This window comes from Silene latifolia, chromosome X (assembly GCF_048544455.1).
Source record: "Silene latifolia isolate original U9 population chromosome X, ASM4854445v1, whole genome shotgun sequence".
Lineage (NCBI taxonomy): Eukaryota > Viridiplantae > Streptophyta > Magnoliopsida > Caryophyllales > Caryophyllaceae > Silene > Silene latifolia.
Genome location: NC_133537.1, coordinates 24,945,691 through 24,968,527, shown reverse-complemented (window position 1 = coordinate 24,968,527; position 22,837 = coordinate 24,945,691). Strand labels below are relative to the sequence as shown.

At 38.8% G+C, this 22,837-nt stretch overlaps 1 protein-coding gene across 1 annotated transcript; it reads left to right on the top strand.

Moving 5' to 3' along the window:
- Positions 1-17,689: 17,689 nt before the first annotated feature.
- On the top strand, positions 17,690-22,729 carry LOC141617067 (uncharacterized). The gene is made up of 4 exons (XM_074434237.1): positions 17,690-19,247; positions 19,344-19,682; positions 19,776-21,709; positions 22,316-22,729. The coding sequence occupies exons 1-4, from the start codon at positions 17,690-17,692 to the stop codon at positions 22,727-22,729; spliced, it is 4,245 nt and encodes a 1,414-aa protein (XP_074290338.1).
- Positions 22,730-22,837: the final 108 nt, after the last annotated feature.

Genomic DNA, 22,837 nt, shown 5'->3' with positions numbered 1-22,837 from the left:
AATGTTAGAATTGAAGATAATTGTTTTGAATGTTGTGATCGTATTGATCAATGAGGTACAATATTTATAGTTGTGCATATACAAGAATAAGGAAAGTAATAAACTAATTACCTAAAGCCTAAGCTATGTAATTGGAAAGAATAAATTACAAGAATTACATAAAGATACAAAGAGTAACGAGAAAGGAATTACAATATACGGAAATATAGACACGAGATATTGTTAGTGATTAACACGCCCTCGCAAGATGGACGTCCCTAGGGACATGCCAATCTTGGAGCAAAGATCAGAGAACCGATGTAACGCCCCGAAAAATAAGCAGGCAACTCAAAATAGCTCTTTTTATAAACAATAGACAACAACTGAATTACAAGGGCGTCAACGTCGTATTCCCTCTTCAGAGAATACAAGACTAATTCAATAAAATAAATACACTACTTGTAAAACTAAAACTAAAACCAAGTTAAGCTAAACTATACATCTTATACGTCTTATCTTTTATATGAAATTTCTCACACTTGACCTTCCCCGATACTTGTACCTGAAAAAGAGTGAACGTAACGAAATCAGTCAACCACAAGCTCAGTATGACTCAAGTTGCCTCCACCGGCCTTATGTCATTATTATTCAATAACAGTTCTCATTATATAATAGAATATAATAATGTCAGAGTACCTAGCTTACCAGAGACCAATATGGTATCCAAACAATATATCACTAGTTTTTTTAACCCGTGCACTGCACGGGTGGAAACGAAAAGTATTATTAAAAGTAATAAAACATATTTTTGGGGTTTAGTAAATTATTAAAGTTTAGAAAATTTCATTTTGTCTACTAACCATACACTTTTGATACTATGATTTTTTTTATTCGAAATACTATGATTTTTTTCTCGACTTTTGATAAGTTATTGGCAAGTAGTCGAAGTAGGCGGCTGAGGTAACTTAGACTTGTCAAAATTGAGCTGATCCGAATAACCCTACCCGTCACCCAAATTCAGGACCAAAACTTGATCTGAACCCGAATTGTGTAAAACAATGGATAAGTAACTCCTTATATGAAATTCCATTTGTCCCACTCATTTGTTTGCTTATTCCATTTTGCGTTGTCTCAATCAATTGTGTGCCTTTATATTTTAGGAATGCCTTTGATAAGCAATTTGATACTCCACACTCAATTTGATTAACTTGTTATTTAATAATTGACCCTCCTCTTTTTTTGGCATTTGTGTCCAAACCAAAAGCAAACGAATGATCGGGATGAAAGGACTTAAGGGAGTATGAAACTGCATATTTTATTTACCCAATTGTTATTACACAACTGGAACTATTGCAATGCGGCACATGTTATTTTCCTACCCCGTTGGCATATCAATGTTTACGTTCTAAATTCTAATACCCCGTCTTAAACTTATAACGGATCAAATAAAAAACATAGGACAAAAGCATAATATCTAGGGATTAATAATAAGCTTGTTCGATCCATCCAAGTACGGTGTTATTTAACTCATCTTAAGAAATACCAACTATGCATTTATAATGTGAAGTATCAAAATGGTGGTAAATACAACCATAACCGCTGTGAATTTCTACGTCATTGGTTAGTGTTGTATTGTCACTTGTGTAAAATTATATGGTAAATATATATTTTTAAATCATCCTTAATTAGAGTAACGGCAAGTTAAAAGAAGTATTGTGAAGAGTAGAGTAGAGCACAAAAAAAGATGAATCAAATGATGATTTATTTAACATATCAATTTATACGAATCCAATATTAACCTCTATCTAACTCGTCTCCAATAAATTATTCAATCAATTTGTGTTAGTTGCATTTCTTGAAAGATACTCTCTTCGTCCTATTCATTCATTTATTTCTATACCTTTGATTAAAAGACCTCTCACAAAGAATATCAAAGATAAACAAATGATTTTGACGGAGGGAGTAATATGGAGTACTCCAGTCCAATCTACTCATTGAATATTAACTGGAAAGGAATCCCTTTTTGACGTTAATGAGGATAATCATAATTGGAATAATCATAATCCAAATCATCATTTTGAATGAATTTTGGCAAATGAATATGCTAATTTTCTAATTGGAATTTTAATTGGAAAGGAATCCCTTTTTTTCTTAATTTTGTGGGAGATGCTGTTATTTGAAGTTAATGAGGATAGTATTTAAATTACACCTGCCAAATTTAACGCAAATCACACTATTGTTATTTGAGGTAATTTACAATCCGTAACATTAACAGTTTGACAAATATAATATATGGTAATAATATTTTAATATATAGTCTTTCACCTGGTTATGACACGTGACATTCAATACGAAGTATACATCAAGATGTCCTACTATAAAAGAACATTTGGAGTTCCTTAACAATTAAATAAAACAATCAATGGCTCCCAACATTTATCAAGTCCCTTGTTGGGTCTAATGCACTTTTGGAGTCTAATGCACTTTTGCAAATTGAAAATGAACAATTTGATAAACAAAAAAATGAAAAAAAAAATGACATAATTCTAATTTTTTTTCCTTAAATAAAATTTACCTAAACGAATGCAACAAATTTATTCGCCTAATATTGCGATATAAAGTGTAGATTAGACGGAATCTCAACAAATCACGATTTAATTCCAAATTTAATTTAATAATGATAATTTCTCCTATAGGCTATAATCATGTTAATTCCTCCAATAAGCTCTCCCTATTATGGAAATAATATTATATCAAATATTCATGTGTTTAGGAAGAATCAACAATTATCATTCTATTTTAGGATTTTGTACGTGATTTTGCATATATCATTTTTTTATAGTCTTAGGATTTCAGCAAATGACACGTGGCGTAGGAGTAGGTGTTGACACGTGGCGATCAAAGGGGCTGCTGGTTTCAGCTTTAATATAATATATGATTTTCCTAACAAGAAGATATATATTCACTAGGGTTGAGCACAAAAAACCGAACCGCATTTTTAAACCGAAACCGGACCGAAACCCGAATAATGGAGACCGAAAAATTCGGGTTTTTTCCGGTGCGGGGCCCGAACCGAATTTTTAAGCATAAATGAGGTGCGGATGCGGGTCTAAATAAAATCAAACCGGAGACCGCTTTTAAAACCGGATTGACGTTTTTCTCAAAAATATAATTTCATCTATGAATTAAACACACCCAAGCCAAGACTTAAGCCCAAAACATCAAAACGCTATTTCTTTATGAAGTAATTTTAGATGTGTGACTCTTTAATTGTAGTTTTGAACATCATTTACATGTCTATGACTCTTTGAACTTTAATATGTATGACTTTTTTATGAAGTAATTTTAACATTTGACAACCAATGTCTTCAAAAGTCAAATTGGCAGCATGTTTATTGTGCCATTCAAGAGCATTCAACCAAAAACCGGGTTCGAAAACCGGTTCGGGTAACCGGTTTTCAAATCCGGTTTGAAAATTTCACAAAAACCGGTTACCCGGATTAAAAGAGGTGCGGGTGAGGTTTAAGAAATTTAAGGTTTTTAAAACCGGGGACCGAACCGGTTTGCAAAACCGGGCCGGGTAACCGGTTTTGCTCAACCCTAATATTCACATCACATTAATGCCGATATACCATTACTGAAGAGATTGGACATTACGTATTTCACATGGGCCAACGCCCCTGGGCCAACACCCCTTTATTTCATATGGAGCCAACGACCCGGTTGCCAATGCTGCCCCTTTAGTTCATATGGAGCCAACACTCCTACTTTGTACACAATTTTGGTTTTCTTTATAATGTCATCTCAAACCAATAATCGTATTCCGAATACTACAATTGGCCAATTATGCACTATGACCACAGCAACCTTATCACAATCATATATTCATAAGACGGTAACTAATATAACATGTGAGCAGTATAACAATCATAAGATGAAATTAAGAATAAAAGTAATCAATTATTTCTAATCTCTTATTTCAAGCTAAATAAAGGTAGACAATTACTTATATTGATGAAGGGTCCCAAAATCATACCTTTATTAAGCATAATAGACCTTGTTTTCTCGCTTAGTGTTACCCTATCATTATACCCTCCCCTAGCATAAGCTAATACTACACTTGTTTATTCACCTTCTCTGTTTTTCTACTTAGCCATGGCTGATTTCTTTCCGTGGAATGTTTTGTTAAAACATACATATATGTTGTGATGAGTCACTATGGGAGGCTACGTGGGCTTTGGGTAATTGTTTTTTCTTTTCCTTTTTGTTTGATAATTATGACAAATAGTAAAACTTACGTCATAAGAAGAAGATTTTACGGGTTACTTCTAATACATGTACCGACTCATATACTTGTAGTAAATTCATAAAGTGGAACCGTTTTCATTAGACAGAAAATATACGAGTGTAGTCTATAAAGTCTCGGGTATTCCTATTACTATACAAATCCTAATTTTTTTTTTTCGAGATATTACAACCGAGGACGAGACAAAGCTTTGGTTAAAAGGTCGGCAAATTGATCATTATTAGCATTATGTTGAACACGCAACTTTCGAGCTTGAATACGTTCACGAACGAAATGAAAGGCAATGGTAACATGCTTCATACGAGAATGAAAAATGGGATTTACTGAGTAGTGAGTGGCACCAAGATTATCACAATAAATAACAGGAGACGATGTAGAAGTACAAGATCAAGGAGGAGAGCATGAACCCACTCTAAGTCAGCGGTTGTATCTGCAATAGCGCGGAAATCCGCCTCAGTAGTCAAACGCGCGAGAATGCGTTGCTTACGAGAAGACCAAGCAATAACAATACGACCAAGATAAATAATGTAGCCAGTGGTAGATATATAATCCTCCTTATCCCCAACCCAATCCGCATCGCAATAGGCATGAAGAATTAGGGGAGTGTCACGATAAAGTTGCAAACCAACATTAGCGGTGCCACGAAGATAACGAAGGAGACTCTTGACCGCAAGCCAATGAGCATCAGTAGGTGAAGCCATAAATTGAGCTAGCTTGTTTGCCGTAAATGAGATGTCAGTGATACCGCCGTTTTAGTATCAAAAATAAATACCTAATATTACCAACAGAAGTCAGCGGTAAGTAGGGTCGATCTCCACAGGAAGGCTAAAGTATCTATTTGTCAATTACGTCTGTATAGTAACAATTGGGGGTTTTAAAGTTGTTTTCTAAACTACAGAAGGTCTAAGGCAATAGAAATAAAGTAAAGAACAATAAAGGCAAGAAAAGCAAAGAATGTGATCAGATAAGTAGAGATATGTCAGGATTTCGGTTCGCCATGGCAGTTCACTAACTCAATCATAAATAGTTCAGACGATCTACTGTGAGAAGGGCAAGGGAAAGGTCATTCCAGTCCGCTATCCACTCTAGATTACAACTAACTTAACTTCCGTCCTCATTAGGGTAGTCTACTGTTCATAGCAGGCCTGTTCATTCCAATCTTCCGATCTAGGAGCGAATTTAACCAGATTAAAGGGTTTAGAAGCGTGCACTGAGCTAAACATATTACAGTTATATTGCTAATGGCACAGGTTATCACAATCAATCGTCTAGCCTATTCACGACTTCATCAATTCTCTACCATGGCTCCCCTAATCCTAACATAAGGAGAATTAGCTACTCATGCTATCGGAGTAATAAACAAAAACAATGAATTCAATAAGGAAAGACATGATAAAAAGACAATAAAGATGAAGCATAAAAAATAATGATAACAAAGATATTAAGTAAGAGAACAATGATTAGGAACAAGCAAAGTATTAAATTGAGATTAAGAGAAAGAGAATGATTACAAAGTTGAATCCAGAGTAAAGAGAAGCAAAGCAAAGTAGCAGCAGTGATTAAGAGTAAAGTCTGATTAACATGATATGAGATGTTTATAACCTAATTACGACTTCCTTTATATAGGGAAGCGTTTTATTAACAAAAATAAACCTAATACGGATTAATTATCCCGTGTATATAAGATATCCACTCGATCGAGCAACTTGAAACCACTCGATCGAGTGATTCTCCAGAAAAACCTTTCGATCGAGCAACAAAGGCTCTCGATCGAACACTCTCAAAATAGCCTTCTTCGATCGAGTACAGCAGGGACTCGATCGAACACTTCCAACTGCCAATTCCACTCGATCGAACAACAAACCTCTTGATCGAGTGTCTTCCACTGAAAAACAGCCTTGACTCATTTGGTTAGCTTCCAAGGATCACCTTCACGCTTCCCGAGGTACGACATTCTGCTCTAAATCTCCATCTCCTCAAAATGCATGCTAAAAGGAGCGAAAAAGGTACGATATCACCACTCTAAGGGTTCATTCCTGCAAATGAGACAAAACGAACCAAAGTAGCCAATTCGAGGCATTTTGCAATACAAAGCAATGTAAATGATACAGAAATGCGTGCAATAAAAGGCTAAAAAAACTATATAAATTGCACGTATCAGTCAGGACGAGTGAAAGATAAATATTGGAGGTCGCCAATGATGGCCCTGTAGTCAGACGGATTAGAAATTGCAGACCCCTGATCACGGTGCAACGGAGGATGATTGGCTATAGGCGTGGGCAAAGGCTTTGATTAATGCATCTTGTGACGCTCAAGGAGGTCCAAGATGTACTTTGTCTGCGTGAGAAGTAAACCTACAGAAGTCGGTGTTAGCTCGACACCCAAGAAATAAGACAAAGGGCCTAAATCCTTAAGTGAGAAGCGTGCAGCAAGAGTGTGAATAAACGAATCAAGACAGGACGGAGATGGACAAGTGGTAATAATATCATCGACATAAACCAATAAATAGATAGGAGCAGTAGTCTTGTGACATATAAAAAGAGACGGATCAGCAGGAGATGTGAGAAAACCATAGGCTAATAAAGCAGCCTTGAGTTCAAGATACCAGGCTCGTGGAGTTTGCTTTAAGCCGTAGATGGCCTTGGATAAGAGACAATGATGAGATAGTTTCAAACCATCAACAAAACCAGGCGGTTACGCCATGTACACTTCATCAGTAAGAGAACCCTGCAAGAACGCGTTATTGACATCCAATTGATGAATAGGCCAATTATTACAAACAGAGAGTGATAGAAGAAGACGAACAGTGGTCGGCTTAACTACCGGACTAAAAGTTTCCGAGTAATCGATACCCGGTCTTTAATGAAAGCCTTTTGCGACGAGGCGCGCTTTATACTTGTGTATGGAATTATCGGGATTATACTTAATACGAAAAACCCACTTCCATCCAACTAAATTTCGGTGAGGGTCAGAGGGAACGAGAGTCCAAGTTTGGTTTTTGGTGAGGGTATTAAATTCTTCAGTCATAGCATCACACCAGTGAGGGATAAATAGGACATGTTTGACTGATGTGGGAAGAGCATGAGGTGAGTTTAAGAGAGCGGATTTGGCATATTTCGGGTTAGGTTTCCTAATGTTGTTGAAAAGCCGAGTAGTGACAGTTCGGTGGGGTGGGGGAGGAGGTGCGGTAGGTGTGCAAGTAACGGTGGGAGTATTAGTTGGAGGAGTAGCAGGGGAAACAGAGGAGAAGGAATCAGGAGAGGCCGAGGAGGAGGGGGAACTAGCGGGAGTATGGGCAGTAGGAGAAGAAGGGTCGGTGGAAGAGTTGGTAGAACACATAGTGGGTGTGGAGTCAAAGAGCGGGGAGGGCGGAATAGGAAGTGCTAGAGGGCACCATCGAGTTGAGGAATAGTAATAGGACACTTCAGAATTAGGGAGTTCAGAGAATGGAAATTCAGATTCAACAAACTTGACATGGCGAGAAGTATAGATGCAATTTGTAGTCGGGTCAAGGCAATGGTAGGCACTTTGATGAGTCGAATATCCTATAAAGATGCAGGGCTTAGAACGAAGGTCGATTTTATGAGCAACATAGGGTCGAAGCCAAGGACACTACAAAATAAACACGGGAAACTGACGGAAATATTCCATCAATAGCGTGCTTTTTGTGACACCCCCATATACCAAGGAGCCTTACTAAGACCTTCCCGAGCATATAAGGACCTCACCATCTCGGTTGCCCGAGGAAAGTAATCATCAAAGGTCAATAAAAGAACATTTAAACTGTTTTACAAGTGTTACAACCAAACTGTTAAAAGAAAGATACAACTCATCACTATATACTACTTCCTGTCGTAACTCGAGAGGACTCATCCTAGCCCGGACTCCAGCAATCATCCAAGACAACACCTGCTAAGACTGACTGCTCACCATAAGGGATCACGGTAGACACACAAGACAACCACACAAGGTCGGTAACTGAGGTAAGACACAACAATCAACTATTAGTATACCACAAACACGACCAAGCACACACACCAGATACCACCACTCCAACCAATCACCGTCACCGGCTGTCCACTGGACCAGCCCTACCAGTGGGAGACCGCAGCCGTTCCCCACCTAAGCCCCGCTCATCATACCGAGTGATAACCTGTCCTATTAATGTGCACATCCCCTCCTGTGGCGGGTTTCACGGAGGGCGAAACTAGGGCGTGAAGCCACTCCCGCAAGTGACTCCACTCAGGCGAGGACGCACCTCGAGAACCAACAACAATAATCATAGACAACTGCAATACAACAACACTCAACAAAACAGCATACACCAACCGATTACCATGTATATTCAACCACACGGTCACGACAACAACACAACAACAACGCAACAACCGACACACTAGACAATCAACAGAAACTGAGTAGGCGAACCTACCTTTAAGCGACTGCAACGATTCCATGTCCACACACGCAATACCCAACAAATTAAGCAACACCAATACACACAATACAACCTCTATCATTATCCTTCTAACCCTAACTGAAAACACAAAGACATGGATGATGATGATGACATACCTACATGTGGAAATCTGGCAAAGGAACTGCTACCCGACTCAAGCTATGCACTCCTATGGCACAAGCACACTCAAAGGCTCCCATGGAAGGTATTTGGTGAAGGGAAGAGGAAGGGACGACATCTAGGTTTAGAGGAAAGAGGCGGAAATGATTTGCGGTTTTGACGAAACACGATTATAAACCCTCGCTGAAAAGACGCTACTCGATCGAGTAACTAACGTTCTCGATCGAGTGGCCTCTACTCGATAGAGTATCCAAGCTACTCGATCGAGTAGCCTCTACTCTATCAAGTACCACTCAAATCCAAAGGCAAGCAAGGCACAAGGTAGCTTTGGCACGCATCACTAAGGGCTATTACATGTTCCCCTAGGTCGGTCAACGTTGGTCAACGGGTCTCTAAAAGGACGGGTATTACAGTCTTCCCCCCTTAAAACAACTTCGTCCCCGAAGCTCAACTCATCTTCCCCCACTCACAACCCAAGAAACCAAGGTCACCGTTCTCTCGACACAGGTCACTACTTTCTAGAAGCATTACCCCACTACGTCATCATCATTATGTCCGGCACACCACATACACCAACTTCTGCAACCCACAACTTGAATTACCAACTCACAACAAGTACCAACATGACCAATGACTATACTATTACTCCAAGCTTTTAGCCACGCAACTACGAGATTATACTTTCATTAGCATAGAACTACCAACATCAAAACATGTCGCACAATGATTTATTACACTGCGTGATTCCAACACTTCGTTACCGTTCCCGACATACTTATCTCTTTATGACTATCTTTTCATTGTAAATTATTCCACTTTTACTTAAACATACAAATTACTCATTAAACGATTAAAACACTTATACTTCATGCTAGCAATATAACAGGGATAACAGAAAACATTACAAACATGCAACAAAATTATTATAATATCGGTCTTCTTATTTTGCGACATTACTCTTCCCCTCTAAAAGGAACTTCGTCCCCGAAGTTCACCATCAAACAAATTCCTACACGTAAAGCACTTTGTCGACATTACTCACGAATCACGACGAACATAGTCTTATATATATATATATATATATATATATATATATATATATATATATATATATATATATATATATATATATATATATATATATATATATATATATATATATATATATATATATATAAATAGGATCATATGAGTTTGGTTTTTTTGGTGAGTTACCCCTCTAAATCTGAACCACTAATCTAATCTAAGATGGATGGCTGAGATTAGATCTTACCCAACCTACAAATACCCACTTTTTCCTCAATATCTCCCATTATTAGAAAAAATCACTCTCTCTCCTCCTTCAACCTCTAAAAAACCAGAACAAAAAAAAAAAGAATCAATAAGAATTATGAAATTCAATCTTCATCAATTTCGTTCAAGTTACAGCTACAAACTCAATCTTCATCATACTCATTCAAATTCGTCATCAATTAAGGAGATTTCGTCGTCACTTTCGCCTCATCTTCGTATTTCTCTTCAATTTCACAATAGGTAAGTACTAATTTTGTTTTTCCAGATCTGATTTGTGCGTTTTCATTATCGTTCTTATCTAATGTTCGTTTCATTTTCGTTGATTCGTTGTATATCTGCTTGTTCTTATGTCTTTGTTGTTAAATTACTTGTTCTCTCATTGTTTTTGCCGAATAATTTCTAAGGTTTTGAGTTTGAGATGAGAATTCTAAATGATTTGTGCATTTTCATCTTGTTTGTAAGGTGTTTGAGTAGGTTTTTTTTTATTCAATTGTGTTTTTTGTATCTTTGATAATATCTCGAATTCTCTGGTTAATCTGTTAATAGCAGTTATTGTATTACTTTAACCGAGTTATTGTATTATTCAAACTCAGTTATTGTATTTTGTATTTACTTCTTGTTTGCTATGTTTGAATATATTCTGTTAATAATAGTTATTGTATTGCTTTAACCGAGTTATTGTATTATTCAAACTTAGTTATTGTATTGTTTTAACTTAGTTGTTTCAAATTAAAGTTGTTGTAAGATGGCGTATTCTTATATAATCTGTTTAGGTTGGTTATAATAATATTACACCTCAATTATTGTATTGTTTTAGCTTAGTTATTTCAATTTGGAGTTATTATTGTGGTCTCATATAATATGCTTATAGTCGGTTATAATAGTATACTTTACTTCTCTAAAATATCCGATTATTTTATAGTTGTTTTACGGTTATTGTATTATACAAACTCAGTTATTGTATTTTGCGATTACTTTTTTTTTTGTTTTAATCATAACAACAGATTATTGTATTGCTTTAACCGAATTATTGTATTATTCAAACTTAATTATTGTATTGTTTTAAATTAGTTATTTCAAATTAGAGTTGTTGCAAGATGACGTCTTCTTATATAATCTGTTTAAGTTGGTTATAGTAATATTACATCTCAATTATTGTATTGTTTTAACTTAGTTATTTAAATTTGTAATTATTGTTGTGGTCTTATATAATCTGCTTATAGTTGTATAGGAATTTATAACTTACTCCCTTTTTGTTTTTATTTCTTTCAGTGAGCTTTTGTTGTCTGCTAGTTCAGCCCACATCAATAGGCAAGACATGGTTCTCGTCGGGAAGAAATATCGGTGGAAGAAACGTGAACACAACGTCAAGACACGGTTCTCGTTGGAAGAAATATTTTTAGACGTTGTAATAGAGATAAATATATGTAATATTTGTGATGTACTATTGTTAGATGTATTATTTGAAATGCTTAGATGTAATGATGATGATGCTTAGCTATAATTTATTGGAGATATTTGAGTGTAATGTGTTGGAAACAAAATAGTTATATAATGAAAGTAAGTGAATTTTTTTAGCCTTGTTATATATGATTATTTCATTTTTCAGATTTTTTAATTGCATTAACCAATCTCAATGATTGATTGAATGAAAATGACTAGTTATTCAATTAAAGAAGATGAAAACAAACACACGATAGATATTTGAATATATTTGAGTTTCATCTTAATACAATAACACAATTTACTCATTACAATAACCGAGTTTCTACATTACAATAACTACAAATACCGGAGTTTTACATTACAATAACTGAGTTTCTACATTACAATAACTGAGTTTCTACATTGGAATAATTACAAATACCAGAGTTTCTACATTACAATAGCTGAGCTTTTCTACATTACAATAACTGAGTTTCTACATTACAATAATTGAGCTATTCAATTAAACAAGATGAAAGCTAACAACAAATGACCAAGTATATACATCAATTTTTCCATTGAACGTCAATTATCCGCGTCTATCTTGATTCAATCTGCAAATCACCAAAAAGAAGAATATAACTTAACAGAACATCATATAGAATGACTCGGTCAATATATTATAATAACTAGACTATAAAATAACTGTAATTGATTTAAACAACTAACGAGTGAATAACTGAATCACATATAGAATAACTGACTTTATTCATTACAATAATCGAGTTTCTACATTACAATAACTACAAATATCAGAGTTTCTACATACCATAAATGAGTTTATACATTACAATAACTGACATCCTACATTACAATAACTGAGTTTCTACATTACAATAACTGAGTTTCTGCATTTGAATAACTATTAAATAACCACGTTTCTTCATTACAATAACTGAGTATCTATATTGAACTAGACATTATAACATACAATTGGTGTGCTAAGTTATATTACCAACAATTTTTCAGGATTATGATAATAAATCACCAATCAAATGCCAACGGTATGATAGACAAGCATATTAACGGAGTAACAATTGAAATAACTCGCAAAATAACATATATTCACTTACATAATCTACACTTACCTTCGTTTTGTCAATTTGCGCTAGGGTTTTTGCAAATTTTGGGCAAAAACTGACGATTGATGCGTGTATTAATCAAATTGAATGAAGATAATGAATTAATTTTGTGTTTTCAACTTGAATTACTCAAGTTTTGAGAAACTTTGATTGGATTATGCCATAAATTGGAAGAAAATAGGAAAAAAGAGGGGAAGAATGAAGAAAGGGAGGGGGAAAAATAGTAAGCAGGGTAACGTAGAACAAGAATGAACTGGAAGAGAGAGAAAAATTAAGGTTGTGTATTTTTGTGTGGGTTAATCTCAGCCCTTGATCTTGTTAGATCCAATGGTATATAAATGCGGGGGTAACTCACGAAAAGTGGCAAACTCACCGGATCCTGCCTCTATATATATATATATATATATATATATATATATATATATATATATATATATATATATATATATATATAATCTTTTTCACGAGAATAATTATCGAGAACCATAAAAGGCATGCACATGTCAATTGTATATAATATAGTTATAAAAATTCTGTGAACTAATTAACAAGTCTTTTCGATAATAATAAATAGACGTGAGGAATTAAAACGAATGCAATAAAAGAAACCTGTATGTCCCATGTATTCTCACAAAATGTCATTTATAAGCCAAGCATGGGCCGAAGCATAACTATTTAATTGACCCAAATATGCTACCAACCTTCAATAACCATGATAACTATTGAAATGTGCAGAAATATAAGCATTCAAACAAGTTTATTTTCGAAAAGGATCTGTAACAGTGTAACTCGATCGAGTGGGTTAGGCACTCGATCGAGCTTGCCCTACTCGATCGAGTGTCTTAGCTACTCGATCGAGTTGCCCGAAATCAGAATACTCTATAGCCTGTCATACCTGTAGCTACTCGATCGAGTGTGAGGCACTCTGTCGAGTGGCCAAAGGTCAAAACTCCTCGAAAACTCCCTAACATAACCCAAGGTATATATATAATATCACATAACTGCGAGTCGGGATGATAACCCGACCCAAAATCCTGCAAACATGTCTAAGCTAAGCAAATACGGCCTTATGGCCACCAATACAAATCAACGTAATAAGTTCGAAATGAAATAAACTAACATCCAACATAACCAACAAACATACTCAAAAGAAAAGAAAGGAGTATCACTCCTGCTGCTGCTCCTCCATGACGTAATCCTCCGCTCCGTCACCACCTGAAGTACCTGCCCCCGAAGCTCCAAGACCCGCACCATCCCCTGCTCCACCCTCTGGACTCACATACCATGGGGTCAAACCGCCAAAAGCAAAATACTGTGGTGCTCCCCACGCGGACATGTCCACCCCGTAGGAGTGGAAAACCCCGCTGTAGTCTCCAACTCCGCTCCAGCACACTGGATGCGGTCCCTTGGTCCCAATACCCTCAGTATATGCCATCTCATGCATGTTCCGGAGCGTCAAGGTTGAGGACACTCTCTCTGCCAAGTAGCTCGAACGTGTCTCTGGGGTATCAAGGTAGGGATAGCAAGGAAATGGGTGCTGTGGTGGTGCTGCTGGCTGTGGCTGGGTCTCAGCCGTCCACTCCCTCACGCGACATGGTCCTCTCCCTAACCTGGGTCTATCCTCCGCCGCTCTCACATTATCCCCCTTCTTCGGCTTGGGCATAACCTGAAGGATCGTATCATCAATGAGGTACGTCTGTCTCGGCCAAGGTACATCCTCCTCCTCCTCCTCATCAGAATCAACCGCATCTAAAGGCTCAGTCGGTGGGAGGTGCTCAGAAGCCGGTATCCTCATCCAACTCATACCCCACACCCTCCATGCTAATTGCTAAGCTACCATCCGCCAAAGTTCTCAACCATTTCAGGTCGAGGAAGTAATCTCTATCCATGGTAGACACCGGGGTGGCTAAGGGAATGTACTCAGAGGAAGCCTTAAATGAAGCTAGCTTTTCAGCTAACCAGGTGGCAATAGCACCGCAACTCAGGTACCGGGTACTAGAAGAGGCCATCAAGGCAAGGCTGGCACAAACCATAGCGAGAGCATTGAAGATCACCTTCTCGGTCCGCTCGGGGTTAAGATAGGCCATCAGAAGCAACAACTTGTGAGAGTTCAACTTACTCATATCCGACCTTTCGTAAAGAAGGCTCGACACATCACGTAGGAAGATTCTCAAGGTAACATGTTGCACATCATTAATCAACATGTTACTAGCGGTGGGAGCTGATTTCCCGGTTGTAGGCACTAAAAAATTATTTTAAGTGTCGAAAATTAAATAAATGAATTAATTTGAGTTAATAATGAACATTTGAAATCAATTTAATTATTTTGTCCCTTTTAAATCAAATTTGGGTCATTTTGAGTTATTCGGGTCCAAACAAAAGTCAATTTGGGCCAACTTTGCAAACAAGCCGAAAACGGGACTAATGGCCCAAAGCCCGCAAAAAAGCCCAACTATTCTCTATAAATAGAGGCAAAGTTCATTTCATTCGAAAGGATAGAAAAATTCGAAGAAAAGAAAAGCTCTGGAATTCTCTCTGAAAATCTCGTGAAATTCAACGTAAGCAGTCAACAAGCACAACAAATTCGTGCGGCCTGCGCAAGAAAACTCAAACATTCAAACTCGAATATTCAAACATTCAAACTCGAATATTCAAACATTCAAACATTCAAGAGAGACTCAAGTCGTTCGACCCTCTCAAGAATACAAGTCAACGTCGCGCGTAGAGTGCATACACCCTCTACACGCGCACCCCCTGCAAAACGCACGCGCACCCCCTACGTGGATCGTGCATGCGTACCCTGTTTGTTTAGTTAGAATCAGAGGATTATTAGAGATTGTACACAAACTTTTCTGATATTAATAAAAACTCATTTTGTTTCCTTGTTTTGTATTTCAGTTATCGCAATACAAAATTTGTCGTTACAAATTTGGTGAACCCGACGTGAAACTCTCTACCTCTCATCTCTACTACTTTACAAGCCAAGTCTACTTAAAAAGGATGTCTACCAAGCAGGACACGTCACCTGACGCTTCCAAGAAGACCTATGCAGCTATCCTGCAAGGCACTCCCACTGCTGCTACCTCCCCAGCTGTGCAATCAGTTGGCATCTGCACTAGAGGAATTGCAAAGAAAGCTGCTATCAACGATGCTGCTACTAGCCTACGCTCTGCACATATCCCTACTAGGCCACGCAAGATCTCTGTTGCCTCCATTGCTGCTGCTGCTACAGCTATCCTTGCTGCCTCTACTCCTTCGAGTGAAGAGACTCAAACTTCTAAGGTCGACAAAAATGCTTCCCCTTGCAAACCTAGGGCGTCACCAAAAAAGAAGGATGCCTCCACTCCTATCAGCGCTTCAGTCATGGTGATTGCTGGTTCTACACTTGAGGAGCAAGTCCAAAGCATGAATAAGCTCCTTGAAAAGATGATGAAGGAGAATGAAGAAAAGAACAAGAAGATTGATGACCTTCAAAAGGAGGTGGTGGAGCTTCGCAAGAAAAAGATCTCAAGTGAGCACACTGACTTTGACAAGGATGATGATACTGATAAGGACGATGACAAAGATGATACTAGAAAGAATTCTGGCAATGAAATTGACGCTTTCACTGAAGAGAAGCTCCAGGAGTTGATAGCTAAGACAATTAAAAGTCAGCTAGGTGAAAGTTCGACAAGCAGTGGACAGTACATCAAGCCTTACACTAAGAGGATTGACTGTCTGCGCATGCCTCTTGGTTATCAGCCTCCAAAGTTTCAACAGTTCGACGGGAAGGGAAATCCAAAACAACACGTCTCCCACGTCGTCGAGACATGCAACAATGCTGGAAGTAATGGTGATCATCTAGTCAAGCAGTTCGTACGTTATCTTAAAGGAATTGCTTTTGATTGGTACACAGACTTGGACTCTGAGTCAATTGACAGTTGGGGTCGCATGGAAGACGAATGTCTTAACAGGTTCTACAGCACTAGGCGTATTGTCAGCATGAGTGAACTAACAAACACAGCACAGTGGGAGGATGAACCTATCGTCAACTACAGCGATCGACGTCGTGCATTGAGTCTGCAATGCCAAGATCGCTTAAGTGAATCCTCAGCAGTGGAAATGTGCATTAACGGGATGACTTGGGATATTCTTTATATAATGAAAGGAATCAAGCCGAAAAGCTTTCCAGAATTGGCAACCCTCGCTCACGACATGGAAATTACAATCAAAGGGCGTGGCAAAGCTCGATCAACCTCTTCTAAGACGCCAAGTGAAAAGAAGGAGTTCAGAAAGACAGATAAAGGCTTCAAGTCGATAGGAAAGGAGACAATGGTCGTCGAAACCAGCGGCTCGCCCGTTAAAATCTCATCAAAGCCTAAGTATGAAAAGAAGAAGGACTCATATGCTTACAATTATCAGCGGGACAAACCCACATTAAAAGAGTTACAAGCTAAGAAGTACCCTTTACCAGACTCTGACTTAGCCGGAATGTTAGATGACCTTCTAGAGAAAAAGGTTGTACAACTGCCAGAGTCCAAGAGACCTGACCAGGCTAACAAGACAAGTGATCCTAACTATTGTCGCTATCATAGACTGGTAAGTCATCCCCTTGAAAAGTGTATAACACTGAAAGAGAAAATTATGCAGCTCTCCAGAGACGGAAAGATTATCCTTGACTTGCATGAAACAGTAGCTACAAATCAAACTACTGCAGCATTGGAGCAGCATGAGGAACATGAGGAGCCAACGATGCATCGTGGGTGGGATGTATGCATGTTGCAATTCGGAAGCCTTGAACCTGTTGCTATATGGTTTCAAAAGCCATCTTCATCGATATCCCCAAAAGCAGGGTTAGGTCCTCAAGATGAGAAGAATGTATATGATGATGACGAAGGGTGGACCTTAGTCACTCACAAGAAGACAAAGAAACAAGTATGGCAAGCAGTCGAACATGTCCATCATCGATGAAAGCAATCAAAGAAGATGAAATCCTGCATGTCTGATAGGGAGAAGAAGTCTGAAACAGTGGTCAAACCATGTGTCTTGCCTATCAATATGCCTAAGGAAAAATCGTTGAGTCATACTGCTCTAGAGGAATTCCTTCTAAGAGATTTCTTGAACAATGTTACCGTATGTACCATTTATGCAGTAGGTCATTATGATAAAGAAAAAGTAAAGGAAAACGAAGCAGATGATGCGGTACCATCACAACAATTACAATCTTACCCTCAAAAGGAAAATGAAGTTGTAAAGGCTCTCAACGCCCTTCCCGTAAATATAGGGTGGAGACAAATCTTTCACCTGCCGAAAGAGAAGCGTCAGATAATACTCCAAGGACTTGATAAACCAGAACTATACGCTGGCAAGATGAAAGATGTAGGAGAGCTTGCAGAACCGTCAACACAATGTGTCTCCTGCAATGCAGCCTTGACCTTTTCAGATGAAGATCTTCTTCTTGGTTCCAAGCCTCACAATAGGCCGCTTTATGTGTCAGGCTACATTCGAGGAAAAAAATTCAACAGAATCTTAATAGATGGAGGCTCAGGAGTAAATCTAATGCCCAAAGCAACCACGAAAGAGCTAGGCATCACGGTTGATGAACTTTCTAGCAGTCGGACAGTAATTCACGGTTTCAACTTAAATGGAGAACGGGCTATTGGCATGATTCGTGTAAACCTTAACATGGGTGACTTGTCATCTGAAACACTCTTCTATGTCATCGAGGCCAAGACATCATTCAAGTTATTATTAGGTCGACCATGGAAACATGAAAATGGGGTCGTTGCATCAACCCTTCATCAATGCTTGAAGTATTATCGCGGCGGTGAAAGGAAAATAAATGGAGACGCCAAGCCTTTCACTAAGGCTGACTCTTACTTCGCTGACGCAAAGTTCTTTGAAGAAAATGGTACTTTTAGTGAGTTCATGCTAACTACCATTTCTTCAACTGGAAAAGGAGGTAAGCTGAAAGAGAATACCAAAGAAGATGTTGTTACGAGTCATGTTAAAAAAAATGATAAGCAAAATATAAACAACACTAGTAAATCATCTACTCCCGTTACATCATCCAAGAAGCAAGAAATGCCGCAAAAATCTACCTCGCCAGTATTGCGGTATATTCCCAAGTCTCGCCGAAAAGAAGGAGATAGTCCTTTTGCAGAATGTCTAACAAAGAGATATCTTAAAGACAAAAGTAAACCAAGTCCAATGATCAAGCAAGAATGGATGGCGAAAGTCACCACACCTCTTCCAAGTTCAAACCAAAAGATAGTTATGAGACCTCCTCCAGTTGGTTTCGTCTGTTTATCAAACCAATCATCAAGCGATCAAAATGTGGGAATATTTCATTCCAACGCATACAAGCTACTGGAAAAGGCAGGTTACGACTTTAAAAAACCAAATCCGCTTGGGAAAGTTGTAGAAGTTGAACCATATGGGCTTAACAAAACGCAACAGGAGTTGTACAAGCAAGAAGAAAGCTTTATAGAGACTAAAGCGGGGCTTGGTTATAAGTTTCCCACACCCGTGAAAATCAGTGCTCGTAGGAACAGAACTACTACATCTTCACAACATATCACAGTGGAAGAGGCTGAGGAGAATGAAGCATAAGACATTAAAACACTATCAACATCTTCAGTCTTTGACAGGATAAGTCCACCTGCACAGAGAGCCCGTCCTTTTGTATTCGACAGGCTGGGGAGACCGAGTCCTACAACAAATCGTCTTTCTGTCTTCACTCGATTGGATAAACGAGGAACAAATGAAGTTAAGTCGCCAACCCCTCCGCCATGTACAAGAAAGAAAGGTGCATTAAGTGATCGTTTAGGTGTTCGTTCAAATACGGTCTTCATTCGTTTAGAAGCTTCCAATAATGATAGTGGTAAGACACTTCTGTGCTCAACTTCCGTGGAAGAAAACGATGAAGAAGTAAGCATAAGTGATTACTTGAGAAGCGCAATACCCTCTCGCATGAAGCGTTTGCAAGTGGTGGACATCATCCAGCACGAGCCATTAAAAGCATGAAGACGAGTATTAGTTCTCACTGGTCTCTCCTCAAACAATGTTGAAGAGTCTAAACCTCCATCTTCACACTCCCGTGATGCAAAAGACTTGGAAATTTTGACTTCTTATCATATCACTGCAGAAGAGATACCTGATGACAACGAAGAGGTAGAGGCTGACAAGGCACCTGAAACACTTGAAGATGAGGTACAATCAACCGTAGATGATTTAAAAGAACTAAACCTAGGAACTGATGAAGATCCTCGTCCAATCTACGTTAGTGCTCTGTTGACTAAAGAGGAAGAAGAGGAATACTACAAATTATTGGTTGAGTACAAGGACATCTTCGCTTGGAGCTACAAGGAAATGCTTGGACTAAGCCCAAAAATTGCAGTTCATCGATTGGCAATCAGAAAAAGAATCAGTCCTAGAAAGCAATCTCAACGTCGCTTTAGGACGGAGCTTATACCTGAAATCGAAAAAGAGGTTAACAAACTCATTGAGGCTGGATTTATCCGTGAAGTCAGATATCCTACCTGGATAGCCAACATTGTTCCAGTCAGAAAGAAAAATGGGCAACTACGTGTATGCGTCGACTTCAGAGATCTTAATGATGCATGTCCAAAGGACGACTTCCCTTTGCCAGTTACAGAGTTGATGATCGATGCAACTACTGGTCACGAAGCACTCTCTTTCATGGATTGCACTGCTGGATACAATAAAATACAAATGGCACTTGAAGATCAAGAAGCAACGACATTTCGCACACCAAAAGGGATATTTTGCTACACAGTCATGTCGTTTGGACTCAAAAGTGCAGGGGCCACATATCAGCGAGCAATGCAAAAAATCTTTGATGACATGTTGCATAAAAAGATAGAGTGTTATGTCGACGTCGTGGTTGTCAAATCAAAGAAAAGAAAAGACCATGTTAAAGACCTTCAGACCGTCTTTGAGAGACTTAGAAAATGTCAACTCAAGATAAACCCACTCAAGTGTGCATTCGGCGTCACATCCGGGAAGTTCTTGGGGTTCGTGGTAAGGCATAGAGGCATTGAAATCGACCAGACAAAAATCAAAGCTATCAACGAAATGCCAGAACCAAAGACGTTAAAGGAGCTGCGCGGGTTGCAGGGACGTTTATTGTACATTCGAAGGTTCATCTCTAACCTAGCAGGACGTTGTCAGCCGTTGAGTCATCTCATGAAAAAGGATACTCCATTTCAGTGGGATGAAAAATGCAAACATGCTTTTGATAGCATAAAAAAGTACCTGGCTAGTGCACTAGTGTTGGGAGCACCGATTCCAGGAAAACCGCTCATTCTATACATCGCCGCACAAGAACGTTCGCTAGGGGCAATGTGTGCGCAAAAAATTGAAGACCGCAAGGAGAGAGCACTCTACTACTTGAGTCGTACCTTGGTTGGAGCTGAATTAAATTACTCGCCCATAGAGAAGATATGTCTTGCTTTGGTGTTCGCCATCCAGAAGTTGAGGCACTACATGCAGGCGCATACCATACACGTGGTCTCAAAAGCTGATCCAATCAAGTACATACTCTCAAGACCAGTCTTATCTGGAAGACTTGCGAAATGGGCAGTGTTACTTAAACAATACGACTTAGTGTTTGTGTCTCAAAAAGCAGTAAAAGGTCAGGTTATTGCAGATTTCTTCGCTGATCATCTAGTCCCGACAGAGTGGGAACTTTCAGACGAACTACCAGGAGAAGGAATATTTTACGTGGACATTTTACCTCCATGGAAAATGTACTTCGACGGTGCTGCAAGGCGAGACGGAGTTGGAGCAGGAGTTGTGTTCATATCTCCGCAAAACCATGTAATGCCATACTCATTTACACTCACACAGCTTTGCTCAAATAACATGGCAGAATACCAAGCTTTGATATTAGGTCTTCAAATGGCAATTAAAATAGGCGTAAGGGACATGGATATTTACGGAGACTCACAATTGGTGATCAGCCAAGTCCTCGATGAGTATGAGGTAAGAAAGGAAGACTTGATTCCATACCATCGATAGGCGCTGCAACTGCTTAATCCACTTGACTCCATCAATATTGGTCATGTACCGAGGAGTGCCAATAAGTTGGCTGACGAGCTTGCTAACCTTTAAGCCACTTTGGCATTGGGGGCAGAAGAATCTATGCAAGTGCCAGTCTGCAATCGCTGGGCAATATCTTTGCTTGAAAGAGTAGAAGATATAGGTACAACAACCATGATTTGCGTCTACACGGCTGATGAAGATGACTGGCGCCAGCCTATCATCGATTTCTTGGACCACCAAAAATTACCCGATGATCCCAGGCACAAGGTAGAGGTACGCCGACGTGCTCCAAAATTTCTTCATTACAAAGGGACACTCTACAGACGCTCTTTCTTAGGACACTTGTTGAGGTGTCTAAATAAAGATAAAGCTACTGAAGCAATGCACGAAGCTCACTCTAGAATTTGTGGCGCTCACCAATCTGGACCTAAACTTTATGATCGTGTAAAGAGAATGGGGTATTACTGGCCAACCATGGTTTAAGACTGCATGGACTTCGCAAAAAAGTGTCAACCCTGTCAGTTCTACGCAAACTTCATACATCAGCCACCGGAGCCATTACACCCGACTGTATCTTCATGGCCCTTCGAAGCTTGGGGACTTGACATTGTGGGACCTCTTACTCCGAAAGCCTCGAATGGACACGAGTATATTCTCGCTGGTACTGAGTATTTCTCAAAATGGGCAGAAGCCATCACATTACGGGAAGTCAAGAAGGAAAATGTTGTGAATTTCATCCGAACTCAAATAATATATAGATATGGTGTACCACAACGTATCATAACTGATAATGGGAAACAGTTCGATAACCATATGATGACAAGTTTAGGAGAGAAGTTCAAGTTCAGACAGTACAAGTCATCGATATACAACGCTCCTGCAAATGGCTTGGCTGAAGGCTTTAACAAGACACTTTGCAACTTGTTGAGAAAAGTAGTAGCAAAATCAAAACGAGATTGACATGAAAGAATTGGCGAGGCATTGTGGGCCTATCGCACCACATACAAAACTCCTACTCAAGCAACCCCGTATGCGTTAGTGTATGGAGTAGAAGCCGTGTTGCCGTTA